Source organism: Schistocerca cancellata, chromosome 8 (assembly GCF_023864275.1).
Source record: "Schistocerca cancellata isolate TAMUIC-IGC-003103 chromosome 8, iqSchCanc2.1, whole genome shotgun sequence".
NCBI classification, from domain to species: Eukaryota; Metazoa; Arthropoda; class Insecta; order Orthoptera; family Acrididae; genus Schistocerca; species Schistocerca cancellata.
In genome coordinates this window covers 83341820-83361743 of record NC_064633.1, presented here as the reverse complement: position 1 = coordinate 83361743, position 19924 = coordinate 83341820, and the positions used below count along the sequence as shown (strand labels likewise).

General features: G+C 41.0%; 1 protein-coding gene across 1 annotated transcript in view; it reads right to left on the bottom strand.

The window, feature by feature from the left end:
• Positions 1 to 19924, bottom strand: part of LOC126094937 (1-phosphatidylinositol 4,5-bisphosphate phosphodiesterase-like) — a 524263-nt gene that overhangs the window by 282892 nt on the left and 221447 nt on the right. Inside the window, exon 9 of the mRNA XM_049909585.1 lies at positions 6896 to 7106. Within this exon, the coding sequence (XP_049765542.1) occupies positions 6896 to 7106 (211 nt within the window). The remainder of the gene's footprint in view (positions 1 to 6895; positions 7107 to 19924) is intronic.

Sequence of the window (19924 nt, the reverse complement as noted above, 5' to 3'; positions counted from 1 at the left end):
TACAGTCTCTAGAGCATTGACAACTATGCTGGAATACATAACTCCGTTGGAATACACATACTGAATTCCTGTCAAAGAAACCAAGCAGCTTTGCATTTTCAATGCAAATACTAGCAAATTCTACTGACATGAGTACACAAAAATAGCAAACCATAGATATTTTGAATCTGTCATTACATACAGTACAATTTTCTGGACCAGCATATCTTGAACATTGAAACTGATGCACCTTCACTCATGGTGCACATGATCTCAGAGATCGAACGTCTGTACAGTTCATAGGTCCGCTTATAAAGGCCACCTGGGTTGGTGCCCCGGTGTGCTCTGGTGAGTCGCCAAAGAAACAGTATTATTTAAGTGATCACAAACGAGTGCTTGGCCTATTTTATAATCAGTATTACAGTTGTCCAGTCAATGTGTTCAGTGCTACGCACACCCTGTACTTCATTGTATCTTGTGTGTTCCTCTATAAAGTAAGGCATGAGATAAATCACATTTGTTCTTGCTATAGCAAACTTGGCGATAAGTAAGGGTTATGTTTTCTCCATGTGTTAATGTCAGTGTTAAATCATCTGATGAATGTCTCAATGGTCACTGTTAAATCATCTGATGAATGTCTCAATGGAAGAAATATCCCAACATCTCATTGCCAAGCAGCAAGCTTTTTCAGAACAACAGCAGGCTGTCACCACCACTCTAAACCAAGTGGCATCCGCATGTTCGCAACAGGTTACTCTCCCATCAGTGCAACTGTCACTCTTTCCACCAGATGATGAACCAGCTGAAGATTGGGACTCCTACAACACACAGTTACACCAAAATTTCCAGGTTTTTCTCATGGATGATGTAAACTAATGTAGGGCTTTCTATCTTCCCTTGTTGTCACTGCATAAGTATCAGTTGTCATGCAAACTTGCACTTCTGCAAGAACCGGCCAGCTTATAATTTGATGAATTGTGCAAGCTTCTCTAACCTATTACTGTGACAGAACACATGTTATTGCAAGCATGTAGAATTTTACAATTGTCAGAAATGTAGAAAACAATCTTATGAAGCCTGGGCTCTAAAATTACATGGTTAAGGTGCCGTCATAAATTTTTCACTAGTACTCATCACAAATCATATGCTGATCACATAGTTCATGATTCGTTGTTTGTCTGGCCCTGGATAGGAAAGGCCACAAAAAAAGCTTTACAGTGCAAGAATATGACACTTACAGATGTGCTCAATATAGCACAGTCCTTTGAAGTGTCACGGATCACAGGCAATGAGATTTCTTCAGGGGCGGAGGGGGGGGGGAGGTATCAGAAGTTGCTCAATCAATCCCTCTTAGGCACACTACAAGTGTCCAGGATGATGGGAATGCCGTTGCAGCAGTACAACCTTCAACCCAGCGTTGCATGGGGCAGCATCAGTTATGGCCACAGCAGTAAAAGGACGTGTCACAGCATTGGCCGCATGCCCCTTTTCTGTCTTGCTCATACTGCCTCACCCAACATGAGCATGCTGTGTGCCCTAAGCATTGGGCAGTTTGCAACACGTATAGAAAGAAAGGCTACATTGCCTTGATGTGTAACTCCTCTTCGAACAAGGTGGACACAGTAGTACTGACGGATATAAACAGTATCTCTACAATGACTGTTTGCCCGAACAAATTATTTATTGACTTACGTGTGTTTAATAAACCACTAAAATGCAAGTGAACACGTGATCTGCAGTGACTTTAGTAAACACAGAAATGTATGTGGACTTGGGCTCCCCTCTCCTCACACAGGTTTCATCGAAGTTTGTAAGCTACAATAAACAGAAGATTGTGATCCTATGTCAGTTCTCCACTCCTGTCTATTACAAATCTGTTGTTCACCCTCTCACCTTCCTTGTTGTGGATCATTCCCTTACCGCAAACCTGTTTGGATCAGATGCATTTAACACTTTTGGTGTCTTCATTGCCACTGAGGTAAATTTAATGTCAGATCAAGTTCTGTGTCAGCAACTGGAATCCCTCTGCTCTGAGTTTTCATCTCTGTTTTCCCCTTGGCTCAGTTGTGCTACTGAATGTCAGGCCCACATTACCATGAAAGAGTCTGCCTGCCCTCATTTTTTCTGGGCACGGCAGGTGCCTTTCACACTGCATGACTCTGTCAAGGCCGAATTAGACTGTCTGATGTTGCTAACTGTCACTTGGCCTGCTTCTTCCAGTGAATGGGCTTAGCCACAGGCCGGTGTTAAGATGCTGATGGGTAAACTTTGCCTCTGCGACAACTTCAGTGTCACTGTTAACGTACAGTCAGTTATAGATACATACCGTTTGCCCCATTGGGATGAGTTGCACACAAAAATTGTCAGGCGGCCACTACTTTCCAAGACTGATCGGTCAGAAGCATGCCTCTAGCTCCCCTTGCATGAGGCCGCTAGGCACCTTCTCATTGTCAATACACCTTTCAGCCAATACCAATATCAATGCTTGCCATTTGATGTCACTAGCATGCCCATGGCGTTTTTGAGAACAGCTGACAGCCTCTGTACCCAGCTGCATCAATTACCTTGATGATATTGTTGTTTTGGATTCTTCCACAGACCACCACCTTAGCAACCTCCCAATTATTGCTTTCTGTTTTGCAGTCTATGGGTCTCATGTGCAATCTTGTCAAATCTCAATTTTTTCTGCTGTCAATTGAGTGCCTAGGTTTTGAGGTTTCTCACACAGGAGGCAGCTCTGTTCATGCAATTGTCGCTTGGCCGCTGCTGACCTCTGTTAAGGAATTGCAGGCATTTCTAGGTAAAGTTGTACTACTACAAGTTTTTACTGGATGCATTCACTGTTGCTCAGCCACTGCATGCACCGTTGTGTAAAAATATGCCTTTTTTCTGGTCCCCCTCTTGTGACTGCGTGTTCATTTTGCTTAAATCCAAGCTTCAATCTGCCCCATGCCTGGCCACTTTCCAGCCAAGTCAGTACCTCGTGTTGGCTACAGATGTCACTCATCACATTCTTGGTGCAGTGTTAGCGCACAAATACGCAGACAGATCTGAATGACCTATTTCTGACACTTCCAAGACTCGTTAACTCCTGCAGTATTCTCAGAATGAAAAGGGGGAGTCAGCAGTTGTGTTTGCCCTTAAAAATTTCACGTCTCCTTATATGATTCGAAGTTCCATTTAATTGTGGACTGCAAGCCATTGGTTGCTCTTTTCAACGCTTTGGCTTCTGTGCCAGACATGGCAGCACATCGTTTGCAGTGGTGAGCTCTCTTCCTCTCCCATTATCATTATCAGACCCATTACCGGCCAGCAGCAACACTCCAATGCTGATGCCTTATCTTGCCTTCCGATTGGTCCAGACTTGGCATTCAATCAAGATGAGTTGCTTCGTTTCTATTCAGATATTGAGAAGTAGAATGCAATCAGTGGTTTTCCACTCACTAATGCCATGGCAGTGTCAGCTGTCACCATGGGTCCTCTCATTTGTACAGCACAACTTACCAGAGAAACACCAGGTCCACACCTCGGATCCCTTGTGTAATTACTTCTCCCTCCAGCACCACCTTTCTGTGTTTGACAGCGTCTTTTGTTAGCTATTGAGGACACTGCTCCTGGCTTGTGATCCCTACTTCCTTATGCTGTAATGTACTGCAGCTCCTGCATTTTGGTCGTTGGGGGCCTCTCACACCAAAGCTTTGCCCCGCCAACTTGTGTATTGGCTGGGCATACATGGGGACAATGTGTAGCTTATCGCCACTTGCACTCACTGTGTTAAGCAACAGGCAGGTCCACAGGCATATTTTCCTCCCTGGACAACGCCACGGCACCCATGTGTCTACAAGAAAATTTTGCTGCACTCTTCCTAAATCAGTATTGGCTCACTGAGGACACCTCTTCCAAGTTTCCCTATGTGGTGCATTGTCTGTTCACACCCACAGTGGCCACTATTTCGACCTTGTCTAAGATTTCTGCAACTGAGGGACTTGGGTATACTGTGGTTACTGATACTAGCCCACAGTTTGTTTCTTGAGAATTTGTATCTTTTTCAGGCTGTCCATTTGATTTCATACCATTTCACTCCTTTGGGGGACAAGAACCCAGAAGAACTGCTACATGGATACCAACTATGAACCCTCCATCACCTGCTGCATCTGATGCCATGTCTGCTGGCACTGACAGCTCTGTGACAATTCCAGCCAGGTGCACCTGTCTAGGCTGGTGGTTTGAGTGTCACAGGGGCCAGCACCTCTGCGACATCTGCACTCCTGACAGGCAGACCTCCTGTAACTTCGCACAGCACGGTCTGTTCCAAACAGCCCACCACCTACCCCACTCCATTGTCACAGATGCCTGTTCCTGTGTCGTTGACAGTGTGGTTTGCACTGTAACAGGTGTCATTGCTTGGCAGGTTGCTGTATAGGGTACCTCCCTCCACCGTAACTCCTGGACTGCTGTCGCCAGTGCAGCCCCTGATACACCTGATGCTGCGCTTGCCGCCGCCTCCATTGCTGGGTCCTGTGCAGCTGTCATCTCCAACAGTCTCTGACCTCGAGGAGGATGTCACTATGGAGACGCCATCACTGGTCCTGCCCTATGGCCTCTGACACTCCCTCATCACTTCCACACCTACTCATTAATGCCTGCCGGGTTGCTTTTTCTGTACCACTGCTTTTTCTGTGCCATGTATTTCTCTGTGCCTAGTGTCTTTATGTATGTATGTGATTTTATCACCCCTGAAAGGGAGTAGATATGTATCTTCACTCACAAGGCACACGATTTCAGAGATTGTGCATCCATACCATTCACATGCCACATTATGTTCTCTGGTCAGCTGGCAAGAAACATATTACTGTTGCCCAGACAATGTGTTCAATGCTATACACAACATGGACTTCACTGTGTCTCACATGTTTCTCTTGTAAAGTACAAGGGCTATTCAGAAAGTAAGGTCCGATGGGGTACAAAATGGAAACCACAGAGAAAATACAATGAAGTTTTTTCACAGATGTTTTGGGCTGTCTCTAGTATGCCCATCGATCACATCATGTCGCTCTTTTCAGTTCTGAGTGCACAGTGAGCATGTACAGATACTTAGAACAATGGTGTCTCCTGCAAGTATGAAGGCCTACAATTAGATTTCGCTGAGATTATGCAGCCCACATAACATAACTGTCACACGTTTCCTTCGGCATGAAAATTCTCAGCCGCACTCTGAAGGTGCAATGGAGATGCTCCTGCAGCGTTTTCCATGCGATGTGTATGATCATCCGCAACAGAACCCGTAACTGACTCTCCCTCAGTTTCGTCTCTGCTCACATGAACAGCTAGCTATGAAAACAATGTACTGGCGCAGACAGTGAGCTGTAGACCAGCGTGGAGAATTGCCAGGAAGCACAGGCAGCTTCCTTCTATGACAAGGGTATTGGAAAGTTGGTAAAATGCTATGACAATGTCTAAATCAGAGTGGCAACAATGTAGAGAAGTACCTGGAAGGTGTAGCTAACTGTTGCAAATAAAACATTTTTGATTTTCACAGCAGTTTCCATTTTTTGACCGATCAGACCTTACTTTCCAGACAGGACTCGTACTATGTTCCATAAATCGCATTTGTTCTTACTAAAGCACAAACTGCAGAAGAAAATTATCAGATACATTTTTACTGAAGAGCAAAGAGAATCTTATCACTCATTATTTTGGAAAATTCGAATCTCAACTGTTTAAGAAATTAAAATCTTCCAACAAAGCAGACGAAAAATTATTTGAGAACTGTTTTAACCACACATACAACATGAGAAATAAAAATAATTTTATACTACCCACTTACCAAGTGAAATTATATGCAGCAACTCCACAATACACAGGAATGACAACACATAAAAAGTTAGTGGGCAAAAACATATTTAACACAAAGTCAGAGGTTCTATAAACAAGGCTACGAAAGATTCTGTGGGAGAAATGCTGCTATTCATTATAAGAATTCATAGGAGATGACATAATTTGAGCACAGGGTAACTAAGAGCTACATATTTTTACTGTATGTATATATAACAAAATTAATATTATTATTATGCTGTTTATTAACATCAGCTGTTCTACATTTATGGTGAAATTTTACCACAATTTAGACCAGTCTTATGTACCTGAATCAAATGATTTAGCTTATGTATGTTATGAAATAATAAATCACAATCCACAACTCACAATTCAATGCACAATAACACAATTCACCAGAATAGCTCCCCACTTAGCACATACAGAGTACGATGGGAGGCCATCTGGTACAGTCTGAATTACTGGCAAGATTGAGTCAACAGGCAGAAGAACTGAGGAACGCAATCTCTGTGATTATCTCTACATAAAGTTGCAGTCCCTATTACATGATGAATTAATATATGAGACAGATGTAAGACACTGGACTCATTTTTGCGAGGAAGGCAGTTGAAATTCCCGTTTGGCCACCCAGTTCCCTCAAAAGGGTACAACTGATTACTTTCACCACTGTTCTCCCAATCTGCACACATGCTTCATCTACCTTTTGTTGACTGATGTTAAAATCTTAATGTTCCTCCCTTCCTTCTGTGAATGTCGATCAGTTAAATTACTGTTAAAATGCAGTTGTGTAGGCCACAAATTGCAAATGTGATAATTACTGGGTTGATGTGCTCCTTTGGCTTCTTTTTCACAGTTTGCACAAATACAGCTGAAACATTTGTACTAAAGCTAAACTTTTACAAAATTATAAACTGACCAAGACAATTTAAAATATGTGCTCACACAATGTTCCTTTGTGGAAATAAAGCATAAACAAGTTACACATAGATGCTGAACCATATATTTAACTAAAGCTTTCAAATCAAACTATACACTGTGACTGAAACAAATTGTGCAACAGTTCTCTGTGAAATTACCCTACCTGCAACCAGCAAGCAGCACTTGGCGGTACATTTCCACAGAGGATTTGCCACGAAACTGGAAGCCGGTCAGGTATGTGTTGTGGGAGCTGTTAATGTAGTAATGCGACAATGGCTGGTCCATGTCCATGTACAAGTCCAGTTGGTCCAAGTAGACAGGTGCATTCTCATCTGACATCAAGTACTGGATCAAGCCATCTTTTGATAATTTGTCTGTGATAAAATGGAAGTAACAATAGTGTATTCAATCAACCTCAATGTAACTATAAACTATATTTAAGCAGGTGAAAATGCAATCTGCTTACCAACAGTGGAAATTCAAACAAATAATTTGGGACACATCACAACAAGGCACAGTATGAGCAAGTGCAATTCTAATAATAATTCATACCGTGGCCAGATCCTTTAAATTACTTTCAGTTGTGGCATTACTGCCTTCAAATGGTAAAGCTCATTATCAGATGGCACATATTACAACTACATCAAATGCTCATGCCCTACAACATGTAACATCACATATATTCCAAAATTGAACTGTGGTACACTTTCATTTTCTAGTACACTACATGATAAGAACATTCAATTCACTACCTGATCCACTAATATTTCTTGTGTAATATTATTTTTCACTTTACTTTACATTTATATGGGTGTCAGCATGTTGCTAGTTTGTGCAACAATGTGAATGAACTCTTTTTCATTCAAATATTGTAATTCCAAAATTATAAAACATTTATTTTTGGAAAAAAACATCAACATTAATTATACTATTATTATTTTATTACTATTATTTTCATTAGTATTAACAGAAAATCACTGATTTCACAACAAAGTTATTTCTTATCTGTAACCACTCACAACAAAGTTATTTCTTATCTGTAACCACTATCATTAATGTCAAATAGCATCTTTGTTTATCTTAAGCTGCTTTAGTGGGAACGTGTTGTACAGAGAGGAGAATTGTAATCTGATGTGTGTAGACACCAGATATGTTTTATTGTGATGATTGAATTGAAGAGGTATTGATTAACATATAGAAGACTGAAACTAAATTCCTGTAACTTTCATTTATAGTCGTACAATACACTCTTCCAAAAAGCAAGTAACATCACAGCTCTAGATTAACAGCGCCAATTACATGAAAAACTGGTAATGGACAACGATGAAAAGTTAAGCAATATACACAATGATCAATTTCAGTCTTAATTTTTTTTTTTTAATTCTGAAACCAACTGACTTTTTGCTTCTCAACATATTGAAAATCTTTCACATGAGCCAATTTACTGCAGAAGTGAGGTTTGTTAAACATTATTTTAATTCCAACATTGTCATTGTTAAAAGGGATTAGATTAGAATATTAATCCAGCTCCAAACTCAGACTTAACAGACACAGCTCAGATGATAGCTGAGATGGCCTAAAAGTGGTTCACAGTTAACTACATATCTTTAAACTCACAAAAACTCATATTATGCAATATCAAATGAGCAATAATGACCTGTTAACACCAAAACTAGATGTTAACAATCATGCATTGAGAAGCAGATCGTGTAAAATTCCTTGGGGTCCAATTGGGTAACCCAGACAAACTAATCAAGAAGCTCAGTTCAGTGTTTGTTGACCTCTCCTTGTGTTGACCTAATGATAAGACTCTTGCTTTGTTTTGGATATTTTCACTCCTTTGATGTCAAATGGAGTTATCTCCTGGGCAATGCACCTAAAGTAAATAAATTATTTGTTCATCAGATACTACATATATGAACGTTTTCCTTACAATTCTTTCTCCCTGAGAAAAACACAATTTTTATATAGGTTTTCTGAATTAATACTAAGAAAAATCAATACTGTTAAATTTGATCACTTCAAGCAAACACATAATAAATAAATTTATACACTGCACTGAAATCATGAATGTGTATGACACGGTGTCACTCATCTTTATAACTTGATAAAGTGTCTGCACCATGCGGCATTGGTGACACTTAATTCTACTATTTTTGTAGTCAGAGGGTATAAGAACTATAGCCCACACTGAAATCAACACTGTGTATGACACATTGTCACAGTATTGTCACTCAGAGAATATGTCTACACACCACTTTGTTGGGAAAACCCAGCTAGCCTTTACTTAAACGCTGTCCAACAACAGAGAGGTATATTGGAGGAACAAATCACAGACACAAGTCGTTTTATTTTTGTAGTTATTAAGTAACGTTGTGTGATGTGTTGACTCACACTGAGTAATGCATTTTAAGGGTAATTTTGTCACACCTAAACAGAAATCATCAAAATCTTATCCTTTCTGAAAGTGTATTGTGGAAGACTCCAATTTCACATCTGCTGGCTCAGTAACTTTTTGCCATGGCTGTAAAAACCACATAAATAAACACAGGTTACTTTTGTCCTTTGTTTCATCTCCCAGGCTTCTTCCTAGTCTTTATCACTCAGGTTTTCAAATGGAAATTTAAGATTAATTTACTGACATGCGCATACAATTTAATTGAAGTTGACATATTACATGACCACGTTCTTATTGTTTAGTTACTGCCATCTTCTTAGTATTCTTCTTTTTTTTTAATTTTGGATAAGCCACAATATAAAGTCACTTCTCCTTTACCACAAAGATTCTGCAGCTCACATTATGAGTGACACTAGGAAGAAGAACAAAGAACAGAATCAACTGCTTATTTCCTCTATGACAAGTAGTGCAATGGACAGGTTTAATCTAGATTTTTGCACGTATTTAGTGTTGCTTAATATGCCACAGAATGTGCTACTGAACCCCACTTTTAAGGGTTTCTTGGAGAGTATCAGTGGCCACATTATACGAGTTGACAATGGGCAAATACCATTTGAAATACATGAATGAGAAGTTTATTGCTGATATTAAAACAGACATTGGTGACCACAATATTTGGCTTTCAGTCAAGGAGATGACTGACAGTTCTGTAGAGTTGTAGCCAATGTTGTGGTTGGGAAATAAGAGTCAATGGCACCAGGAAAACAACTCTCTGCGTAAAGTGTTGGAGAAGACAAATCACAGTACTGTAGCCCAGATGTCAGGGATGCCCTACACATCCTGTGACCAGGAAAAGATAAAGATGAGAAATTTTTGCTGTTTGTGACAGGCTGTACTGCCTATATGATAAAAATGAATACAACAGTCAAAATACTCTGTGACACTATGATCAACTGCACCTTACTTGCCCATGGCCTAAACTATCTAGCACAGAAAGTCAGAAATAATTCTCCTGAGGTTAATAGTATCATTTGCTTGTTAAGAAAGAAGAAAGTATTTCTTGAAGAGCCGATCCATGATCAGTCCTTTATGGAGGTATCTACAAACATCCTCCCCCTACTGCACCTGAACCCATACTTACGCGATAGTGCACTTGGCTCTTGGCAGCTTTATATTATGCCAAACTCTATCCAAAGGTCAAGAGGTACAAGAAACATTTCACTCTAACAAAAACAGACACCATCCGACCAGACCCTGAAGGTTCAACGGTACTGACCGGCCACCATGTCGACCTCACCGGATGCAGATACTGGGGTGCATGCAGTCAACACACCACTCTCCCAGTCGTAGTCAGTTTTCGAGACCAGTGCCGCTACTTCTCAATCAAGTAGCTCTTCAATTGGAGCCACAAGGTCTGAAAACACTCCACTTGCCAACAGCACTCGGCAGATCTGGATAGTTACCCATCCAAGTGCTAGCCAAGACTGACAGTGCTTAACTTTGGTGATATAACAAGAACCGGTGTTACCACTGAGACAAGGCCATTGGCCTGTTTGACTCTAATGAATAAGCTTTCATTGTAAAAGTCAATATGGGCCTAAGGAATAACAAATATTTTGCATCACTGGTATTTTTATGAGCTCACTTCCAGCATCTGCCTGTTGCAATTCAAAGTCTGCTTCTCTACCACTGAAAGATGCTATAAATGTGACTTGGAAGTGCAGGTGTATCTGGAGGAAATATCTGGTTCAGTGGGTACACCTTGCTTCACTAAATTAAGGAATATTGTTATGAGGAATCCCAGATATGAAAAAGTTGTTTGCCATCATCCAAGGGAAGATGTTCAAAGGTGGATTGTGTGTGATATCACGAGCAACTGCCTAAATGAAATATGTACCACTGACCTCTTGTGTTGTAGAGATATCTTTCTAGGGCTACAAAAATGTTCTGAGAGACAAGAGAAAAAGTTTCACTTTATAAAACTTAGAAATGTGGTTAATTGTGTACGTAATACCAAAATATAATATAAAATTTATTGTTAACTGTAATGTTAGGCCACATAGGTGCAAATCTTAAGTGTTTGTTTTAATGTGAGTGATGCAGGAAAAGAATTTTTTAGTAGAAGACCTATCATTAAAATATTATTAAAAAAATAATTATGGCACTGGTAAATATCACAATTTTTTATGCATTTTTCTAGCACCAAAATAAGAATAGTTAATTGTTTATTCTCCACAAAGAACAAGAATAAATGTGTCAAAATTATAATAAACATTTTTATGTTAACATTTGGCTTCATTATATTTTTCATTAACAGACTACAAAAAGCTAAAATAGTTTGTCTAAACCTAAAAAGGACTATTCCAAGAAAATAAAAGGTTGAAATACATTTCATAAAAACCTAAAAATGTGGGCCACAGTCATTACTTATGATCAGTTATCACTAGGAAAATTTTGCAGACGATGTCAAGTTCAACTGCAGCCATCAGTTCACTACAAAGTAGTGGATTTTATTTCATGCAAACACAAGCTGAAAAGAAATAAAAAATAAAGAAGTTTTTGCCAACTCCTTCACAGCTGAAGTTCAAAATAATTTTTTTGCTCTGTACAAGGAGAACAAGAAATAAAAATTGTTGATAAAATTAAACAATGGAAACTTCAGGTAGGTACATCAACAACATAGGAAAAGCTAGAGTGCTACCTACCACAAAAAAGGCACATTAAGCTGCAGGCAGGCATAATTAGAAGATACTTACATACAGCTTTGGCAACTCAGACCTGAATCAATAGTTGATAAATTTAAACATTTAGATGAAATTGTAACTTACAATTAAAATGAGAAACCATCAAGGCAAAATAGAATTAAGAGAATTGAACAGAGCAAGTTACATTACCAAAAAAACATACATCAAAAAAGGCTATCCATAGATACAAAATTAAAACATTATAAAACAGTTACAATGCCAGAAATAACTTACACAGCTAAATACACATTCAAAACAACTACTACAGCAGAAATTGACAAAATACTGAAGACGGAAAGAAGAATAATTAGGATATGCATAAACAAACTTATCAAGTAAATGAGCACTGAAGAATAACTTCAAATATAATACAATACTATACATGAACCACTAATGAATATAATCAGGAAGAAATATATCTCACTCTTTTGACATCTTATGAAAATACTAGAAAACAGTATTAGTAAGAAAATAGTAGAAAAATTGAGAAATAGTAAGAGCAACATTAAATGGATCACAGAGATTATGGAAGATATACAAGAACTCCAAATTGCAGTTGGTGATCTAAAAAACAAAACAGAGAAAAACCTGAATACTGAAAGACACATAAACCAGACTACAAACCAAGGTCATTAAAAGGGCTACAGGAAGAGTGATCTCAAGTGGAGTAAGAAAGAGAATATGTGAAATAATGAAGAAGAATTGGGCACACAGAAGAGGAAAACATTCTTCATGTAATAATAAATTATATTCACTGAACTACTGAATTGTCTTATTGGATTATTATTGAACTGTATCATATTATTGAATAACAATAACTTGTATAAGCATTTGTGTAACTGATTTGAGTGGTCCAATGAAGGTCACAAAATAAAAACTAAAAAATACATAAAATAATAAGGAGACTATCGGCAATGTAAGTAATGAGTGCAGATAATAAGTGCTCTTGTAAGAATTCTTGGAGATTACATAAAAATGCTAGAAATTTAAAATCTGCAATTTTTTAATCATTTTAGGTGTTTATAATGTTTTTTTTGACATACTAATTTCGGAATTCTATGGATTTCCTCTAAAACATAAGGTTCTTCCACAGAGTAATGATGAAGATCCAGAAATTTACAAAACAAATACATTTAAAAAAAACTTTCTAAAAAAGAATGATAAAATAAGGCACTCTGTAACACAATAATGGAGTATTATGTTCCTCAAATCTAAACTAAGGCATATATATTGATGTCTCTTGTTTCTCCCTTAAACCTCTGTTACGTGTTCTTCTGGGCACTGACCGAGGATATTCCCTGTGCGGCATCCAGCAGTAGCCAGTTATCATGCTAGCATACCATCAGTCCTGGTACCTACATCTGATTTGTTTGATGCCTTTATCAAACCATTCTCCCTGTTCCTTGGTTGGTTGGTTTGGGGTATAAAGGGACCAAACTGCAGAGTCATCAGTCCCTTTTTAACTTACACAAGCAAGGCTCAAGGTACAAAACTACCCAAAGTACATTTGAGGAAGTAAAAGGGGGAAAGGAGTGGGAAACCACACCTAAAAAGAAAACAAATAGGATGAACAAAAATCAGGGAAAACATACACCACAAGGAAATATAGAAGAAGGTATTAAAACCATAGAGCAGATGGTCTGGGCTGGCTGGTCACAACAATAAAAGAGGATGAGCCAGCCACTCTGCAACACATTGAAATGTCCAGCCCATACAGACAAGGTGAGATGAACACATGTAGGGAAAAGATGACCACCAAGACAAGCAAATGCAAAGACATTGTGACAGAGTTAAAATGGAGGGAGGGTGGCGGCCTCGATGAGAAGGCTAAATGCTCACCTTTAGCTGGTACGATAAAAACCCACCTCAAGAAATAAAACGTAAAACTAAATCTACTGTTGAGGCATTGTCACCCAACACTGAAGGTAGGGTGCTGGTAAGGTTAAAAGTCTACCACAGAGGGGCTAAAAGTGGGCAGTCCAGGAAGATGTGGACAGCAGTCAAATGTGAGGCACAGTGGCACTGAAGTGGGTCCTCGCAAGGAAGGATGTCGCCATGGGTTAGCCACGCATGGCCAGTGCAGAGCTGGCAGAGAACAACAGAGTCCTTCTGAGAGGCCCGCATGGAGGATTTCCACACATTCATAATCTCCTTAATGGCAGGCAGTTTGTTGCACATATTGAGATTAAGCCATTCAATCTCCCAAAGCTGAAAAACCTTGCAGCATAATAGTGATCGTAGGTCAGTTAGGGGGACGGTACTCTCCAGAAGCGGTTTCCGTGTAGCCTGTTTCACTGGCAAATTCATTTCCTGGGATTCTGAGTTGGTCTGGGGTCCACACAAACACCACGGCATGACTGGACCATTCCAGGACTTAGATGGACTCTTGGATGGTTGCTACCAAAGGATGGCAGGGGTAGCACCGGTCGATAGCTTGTAGGCTGCTCAAGGAGTCAGTACAGAGAAGAAACGACTCCCCAGGGCATGAGCGGATGCGCTCAAGAGCACAAGAAATGGGCACCAGCTCTGCAGTGAAAACACTGCAGCCATCTGGCAAGGAGTCTGTTCAACATGTCCTCCATGAACATACGCATAGCCAACATGAGCATCAGCCATCGAGGTGTCGGTGTAAACCACTTCATGGTCCCGTTACATGTCAGGAATCGAGAGGAAGTGACAGCGGAGAGCCACGGGGTTAACTGAGTTCTTAGGACCATGTGAAAGTTCCAGGAGGAGCTTTGGTCTAGGTGTACACCATGGAGATGTTTGTGAATGGACCTCGAGTATAGGTGGTAAAGGCAAGGACTCCACTTCAGACAGAAGAGATCAGATGTGAACCACAATCGTAAGCCCTGACCTGGGCCTCAGATGCAGGAGATGAAGCGACGTGGATGGGAAAAGGAGATGCTAATTTGAATGCTCAGGAGTACTACGAATGTGTGCAATGTAACTGGCAAGCAGTTGTGCACGCCTAAACTTCAATGGAGGGACTCCGGCCTCCACCAGGACGCTGGTCACGGGACTCGTCCTAAAAGCTCCCGTTGCCAGGGAAATGCCGCAGTGATGCACTGGGTCGAGTAAACGCAATGCTGAGAGCACTGCCGAACCATAAACCAGACTCCCATAGTCAAGGTGCGATTGAACAAGGCCTCTGTAGAGCTGCAGCAGTGTAGAGCGATCTGCACCCCAGTTGGTGTTGCTCAGGCAGCAGAGGGCATTGAGGTCCTGGCAGCACTTCCGTTTCAGCCGATGAAGATGAGGGAGTCACATCTATCAGGCATCGAACCCCAGTCCTAAGAATCGATGTCCCCACTACGGGGAATGGATCATCAGTAAGGTAAAGTTCTGTTTTTGGATGAACGGTACGGTACAGACTGAAGTGCACGACACACGACTTCGCGGATGACATCTGGAAGCCGTGAGCTAGAGCCCATGACTGCATCTTGTGTATGGCTCCCTGTAGGCACCACTCAGCAATACCAGTACTGCAGGAGTAGTACAAAATGCATTAGTCAACTGCATACAGAGAAGGTGAGATGGAAGGCCCGACAACTGCTGCTAGACCGTTAATGGCCACTAAAAATAGAGATACACTCAATACAGAGCCCTGCGGGACACCATTCTCCTTGATATGGGGGGAACTATGGGAGGCACCAACTTGGACACAGAAAGTAAGGAGCAATAGGAAATTTTGGATAAAAATTGGGAGCGGGCCACGGAGACCCGACTCATATGGCAAGGATATGATGTTGCCAGGTCATGTCATAGGCTTTTTGTAAATCAAAAAAGATGGTAACTAGGTGTTGGTGTCTGGAAAAGGAATATACGGGGGAGACAAGTTTTGGAAAGACTTTTGATTAAAAAAAAAAGGAGAGAAGTTTTGGAAAGACCTTTGATGTGCAGCAACATATTCGCTGCATATTTTCGTATCATGAAAGTATAAATTCAAACTGCACCAAACACAGCACTTTAGTTTCCAAAGGGTAGAAATCAAGACTGGAATGTCCTTTTGTAAGCCAGTCATATCTCATACCACGTGATCTCGCCAGCCGATGACAGAAAATATTCAGAGCATAGGACACGTGTTATAATCAGACAATAGCAAGATCACTGTTACGTAGCGCGAACACACAAAGAGGAAAACTTAATGGTTTACATTAATATACATAGTATAGCTACAGGAAAAGCTAAGCTTCCACATATAATATTGGACTCTAAGATTAATATGCTACAAGAGAAGCTAAGCTTTCACATGTAATATTGATCTATTTTGCGTGTCTTATACTTTAAGATACGTCACACAAATGTGCCAGTAGATTTAAACTAGTGACATAAATGTCTGGTCTTCTGAGCTTGAAATTCTTGTAAGTGGCTGTTCCTCAAAGTGTTCAGTTTAAAACACTCTGTGATTCAAGAAATTCATGCCACTTTCTAACATGTAACATAATTCATATTGCATAAAAAGAAATTTACTTTGAAAGTAACGCTTTATGAACCACTGTTTGCAATAGTATCCCAAGACTGTTAGAAATAGATTCGATTTAGCATTTGCTAGAGAGTGCCAGAAAACAGGCATTACTGGACATGCACAGCTCCAGTGGTGTAGGAAGCCTGCATCTTCGTATGTATAAAGCACTAAGAGTGCTTACACTACGCCATAAAAGAAACAAGACATCAGAGGATACTCCAAAAGCACCGGAATTTTGTGAGCCATACTAAAATGTATAATTCAGCATGAAGAGCACATTGGTTTTTTTCAGATTCACAATGAAGTAGGTCCCATCTGATACTAAGCTTATCAGTGTGGTTTTTGAGATGTAAATTTTCTTGGAGTACCAGTATTGCACTATCTCATATTTGGTTCTTTATTATGGCATAATGCCATACATGGCAGAAGATGAAAACGTGCACTTGAAATTCAGTGAACAGTTGGAACTAGCCAATACTGTGGAATGAAACACTTTGTTTCAAATAAACTGATTGCCTCAGTGCAAAGATTAATAAAGCCAAATATCATTAGCAAACTGAAAAAAATAACTTCATTGTTCTGCAAGGTGATTAATGCTTGACTGCTAATAATTTGTAAATCAAATAAAACCAGAAAACTGAAACTAATAATATATTTTTGCCCTCCATAATTACGTGGAAGTATTATAATTCACTTGATAGCTCCCGGCTGCAGAAATCTGTTTCATTTTCATTTGACGTGGGTGCTGTAAACAAATCGGAAACAGCGAAATCACTTAACGCAAACAGAGTTCAGGAGGAGACCAACCCCCTCCCCACTACAACTCAGAGAACTGGATGCGCGAAACTGGAAGCTAGGGCAGCGCAAGAAAAATTTTTCAAATTAAAACCTGGCTGCTTGCTGCCAATACAACTAACAGCCACACTTCAAGTAGTGGGAAGCAGGAGAAGGTACTGCTCACATGTGAGTCAACTGCGCATGCACATGAGCCCGCTGGCAACTGGTCAAAAGAACCTAATGTAAACAGTTGTGACATCACGCTCATAGAAAACAGGTTACTGTTACTAAGTGTTACATAGTCTTCACCCTAAGGCCTTTGACATATTTTTGCTATTTGCAGACGCTTGTGCGTGCACAGTGTTTTGTTGTTGTAAATGGTGCATTTCCTTTGCCACTCAAATATTAATTTTTGTTCCTCTCGTTTATACTTTATTGCTGCAGTATCATTCTCCAGTAGCAGGATACAGTAACATACTTTGGTAGAGAATCAATTCTTACCAGTCAAAATTAGAAAAATTTAACTGAAAGCTAAAACAATGAAAAATTCCTGGAATTCTGAAAACTTCCCTGATTTTTCCTGGTTTTCTACCGGATGAAAAAATTCCCAGGTTTTCCCAGATTTTCCGCTTGTCCCGGGTTGTATACACACTGAGTAAGCATGGTGCCACCCTACAAGGGGTTATGGGTATTAAAATCTCCCAAAAGTAGGAAAGATTTACGGAGTTCATCAATCAGTGCAGCCAAATTCATTCAGGGATACTGCACCATCTGAAGAAAGATATATGTTGCAAACAGTTAGTCCCTGTGTCATCCTTATACTGACAACCACAGCTTCAAGAGGGGTTTGAAGGGGCACAGGTTCACTGCACACTGAGTTCAGGACATAGACATAAACTCCACCTGACACTCTATTACAGTCTCTATGGTTCTTTCAATATCCCCTATAGCCACGGAAGGCAGGGGGTCCACATTCCTGGGAACCAGGTTTCCTGGAGGGCAATGCAGCAAGCAGGTGTAAAGCTTAACAGTTGCCATAGCTCAGTCACGTGGTGGAAAAAACTGCAGAAATTCCATAGGAGGATGACGTTATCATGAGGCTGGGAAGGCATGAAGCAAGCAAGAAGGCAGGTTACGCCTCAGGGTGACCTGCTGCCACCGATTGAGTATTTGTATCCATTCCTATTGTGGATGAGGCATCAGTGAGATCTGTCCTCAGGGGATGCTAAGATCTCCACCTCATCCTCAGCTGCAGAATTGGTAGAGAGTGGTGGTGTTGGGGCCACAGGAGGATCCTATTTATTAGCAGACTTCTTTGTTTGCTTGCCCTCTTGCTTCTCTTTAGGAACTTGATAGGAGGACTTCTCTGAAATAGCTTCATGCATTGAGGAAGACCATGAAGTTCTTCAGCCAGCAGCTTTTAGCTTTTGGCTTCTTTAGCCACTGTAGAGTGTCTGCTGTGGCATTAGTGGAGACAACAGAGGAGGCTGTTGCTTCTCTGGCTGGAGGGATGGGACGGATGTCCCCTCCATTTGGGGAGGGGGGGCTTGCTCCTGAAGTATGTACTTTGGGAACAACGGAAGGAGATTTTCCCCCTACCACCAAGGGTGCGAATGTACTCTGGAAGCCCAGAGGGCCCACTGTTCATGGAACAGAGTGTGGTACGACTGATACTTGTGACGGCAATGGTAATGTAGCTGCAGCACATGTGAACGACAACCGAATGGGGTGTTATCATTCAAATTTACGTTTAGCCTCTTTGTAAGTCAACCAGTCCAGGGTCTTGTACTCCACGATTTTCTGCTCCTTTTGGAGTACTGTGTAGTCTGGCTAGCAGGGGGAGTGGTTCTCTCTACAGTTGATACAAGTGGGACGAGGTATACATGGAATATCTGGATGCAGTGGACGTCCGCAGTCTTGACAGGCAGCACTGGAAGTGCAGCGGGAAGACGTGCCAGAATTTCCAGCAATTAAAGCACTGCATAGGGGGAGGGGTGTATAACATTAAGTCACAGCAATAAACCATCACCTTGATCTTTCCAGGCAATGAATCACCTTCAAAGGCCAAGATGAAGGCATCAGTAGCAACTCTGTTGTCTTTGGATCCCCTGTAAATGCGCCGGAAGAAATGAACACCCCGCCGTTCTAGACTGGTGTGGAGCTCGTCATCAGACTGCAAGAGGAGGTCGCTATGGAAAATAATCCCCTGGACCATGTTGAGGCTTTTATGGGGAGTGACAGAAACAGAAATATCACCCAGCGAGTGATGCTGTCTCAAGCAAGACTGCACCACTTCTCATCTTCGACAGCGCTGTCACTTCCCCAGACTTATCCTCAAGATGGTCAACAATAAATTGAGGCTTTGTAAGTCGAAAGGACCCTGTCCATTCCGCTACAGGCTAAACATCAAGGCGAATATGCCTCTTTTTTTTCTATAGTCTTTTGTTCCTCCCATTGTATAGAGAAAGAGGGAAATGATTTAGGGTTATATCTGTCAGCATTGTACCCAATCCTGCTCTTCTTAGAGACTGCTGGTGCCGTACGGTCACCAGCAAGAGATGACAGTCCTCTTCATTGCGGGTCGTCCACCCTGATGCCACTCACTCCGAGCAGGGGCTCTCCCCATGGGCGCCACCTAGCCACAGCAAAGGCCACCTGGCATGATGGCTGTTGCGGGGAGTCTTGATGCCTCAGGAAGACAGGCATCTACTCCTTGGCATATGTGGGGAGTTTACAGCTCAGGCATCAGCAGTGCAATCCCTGTGTTTCCAGTGGGCTACCACCAAATGGTTTCATGATGGCCCC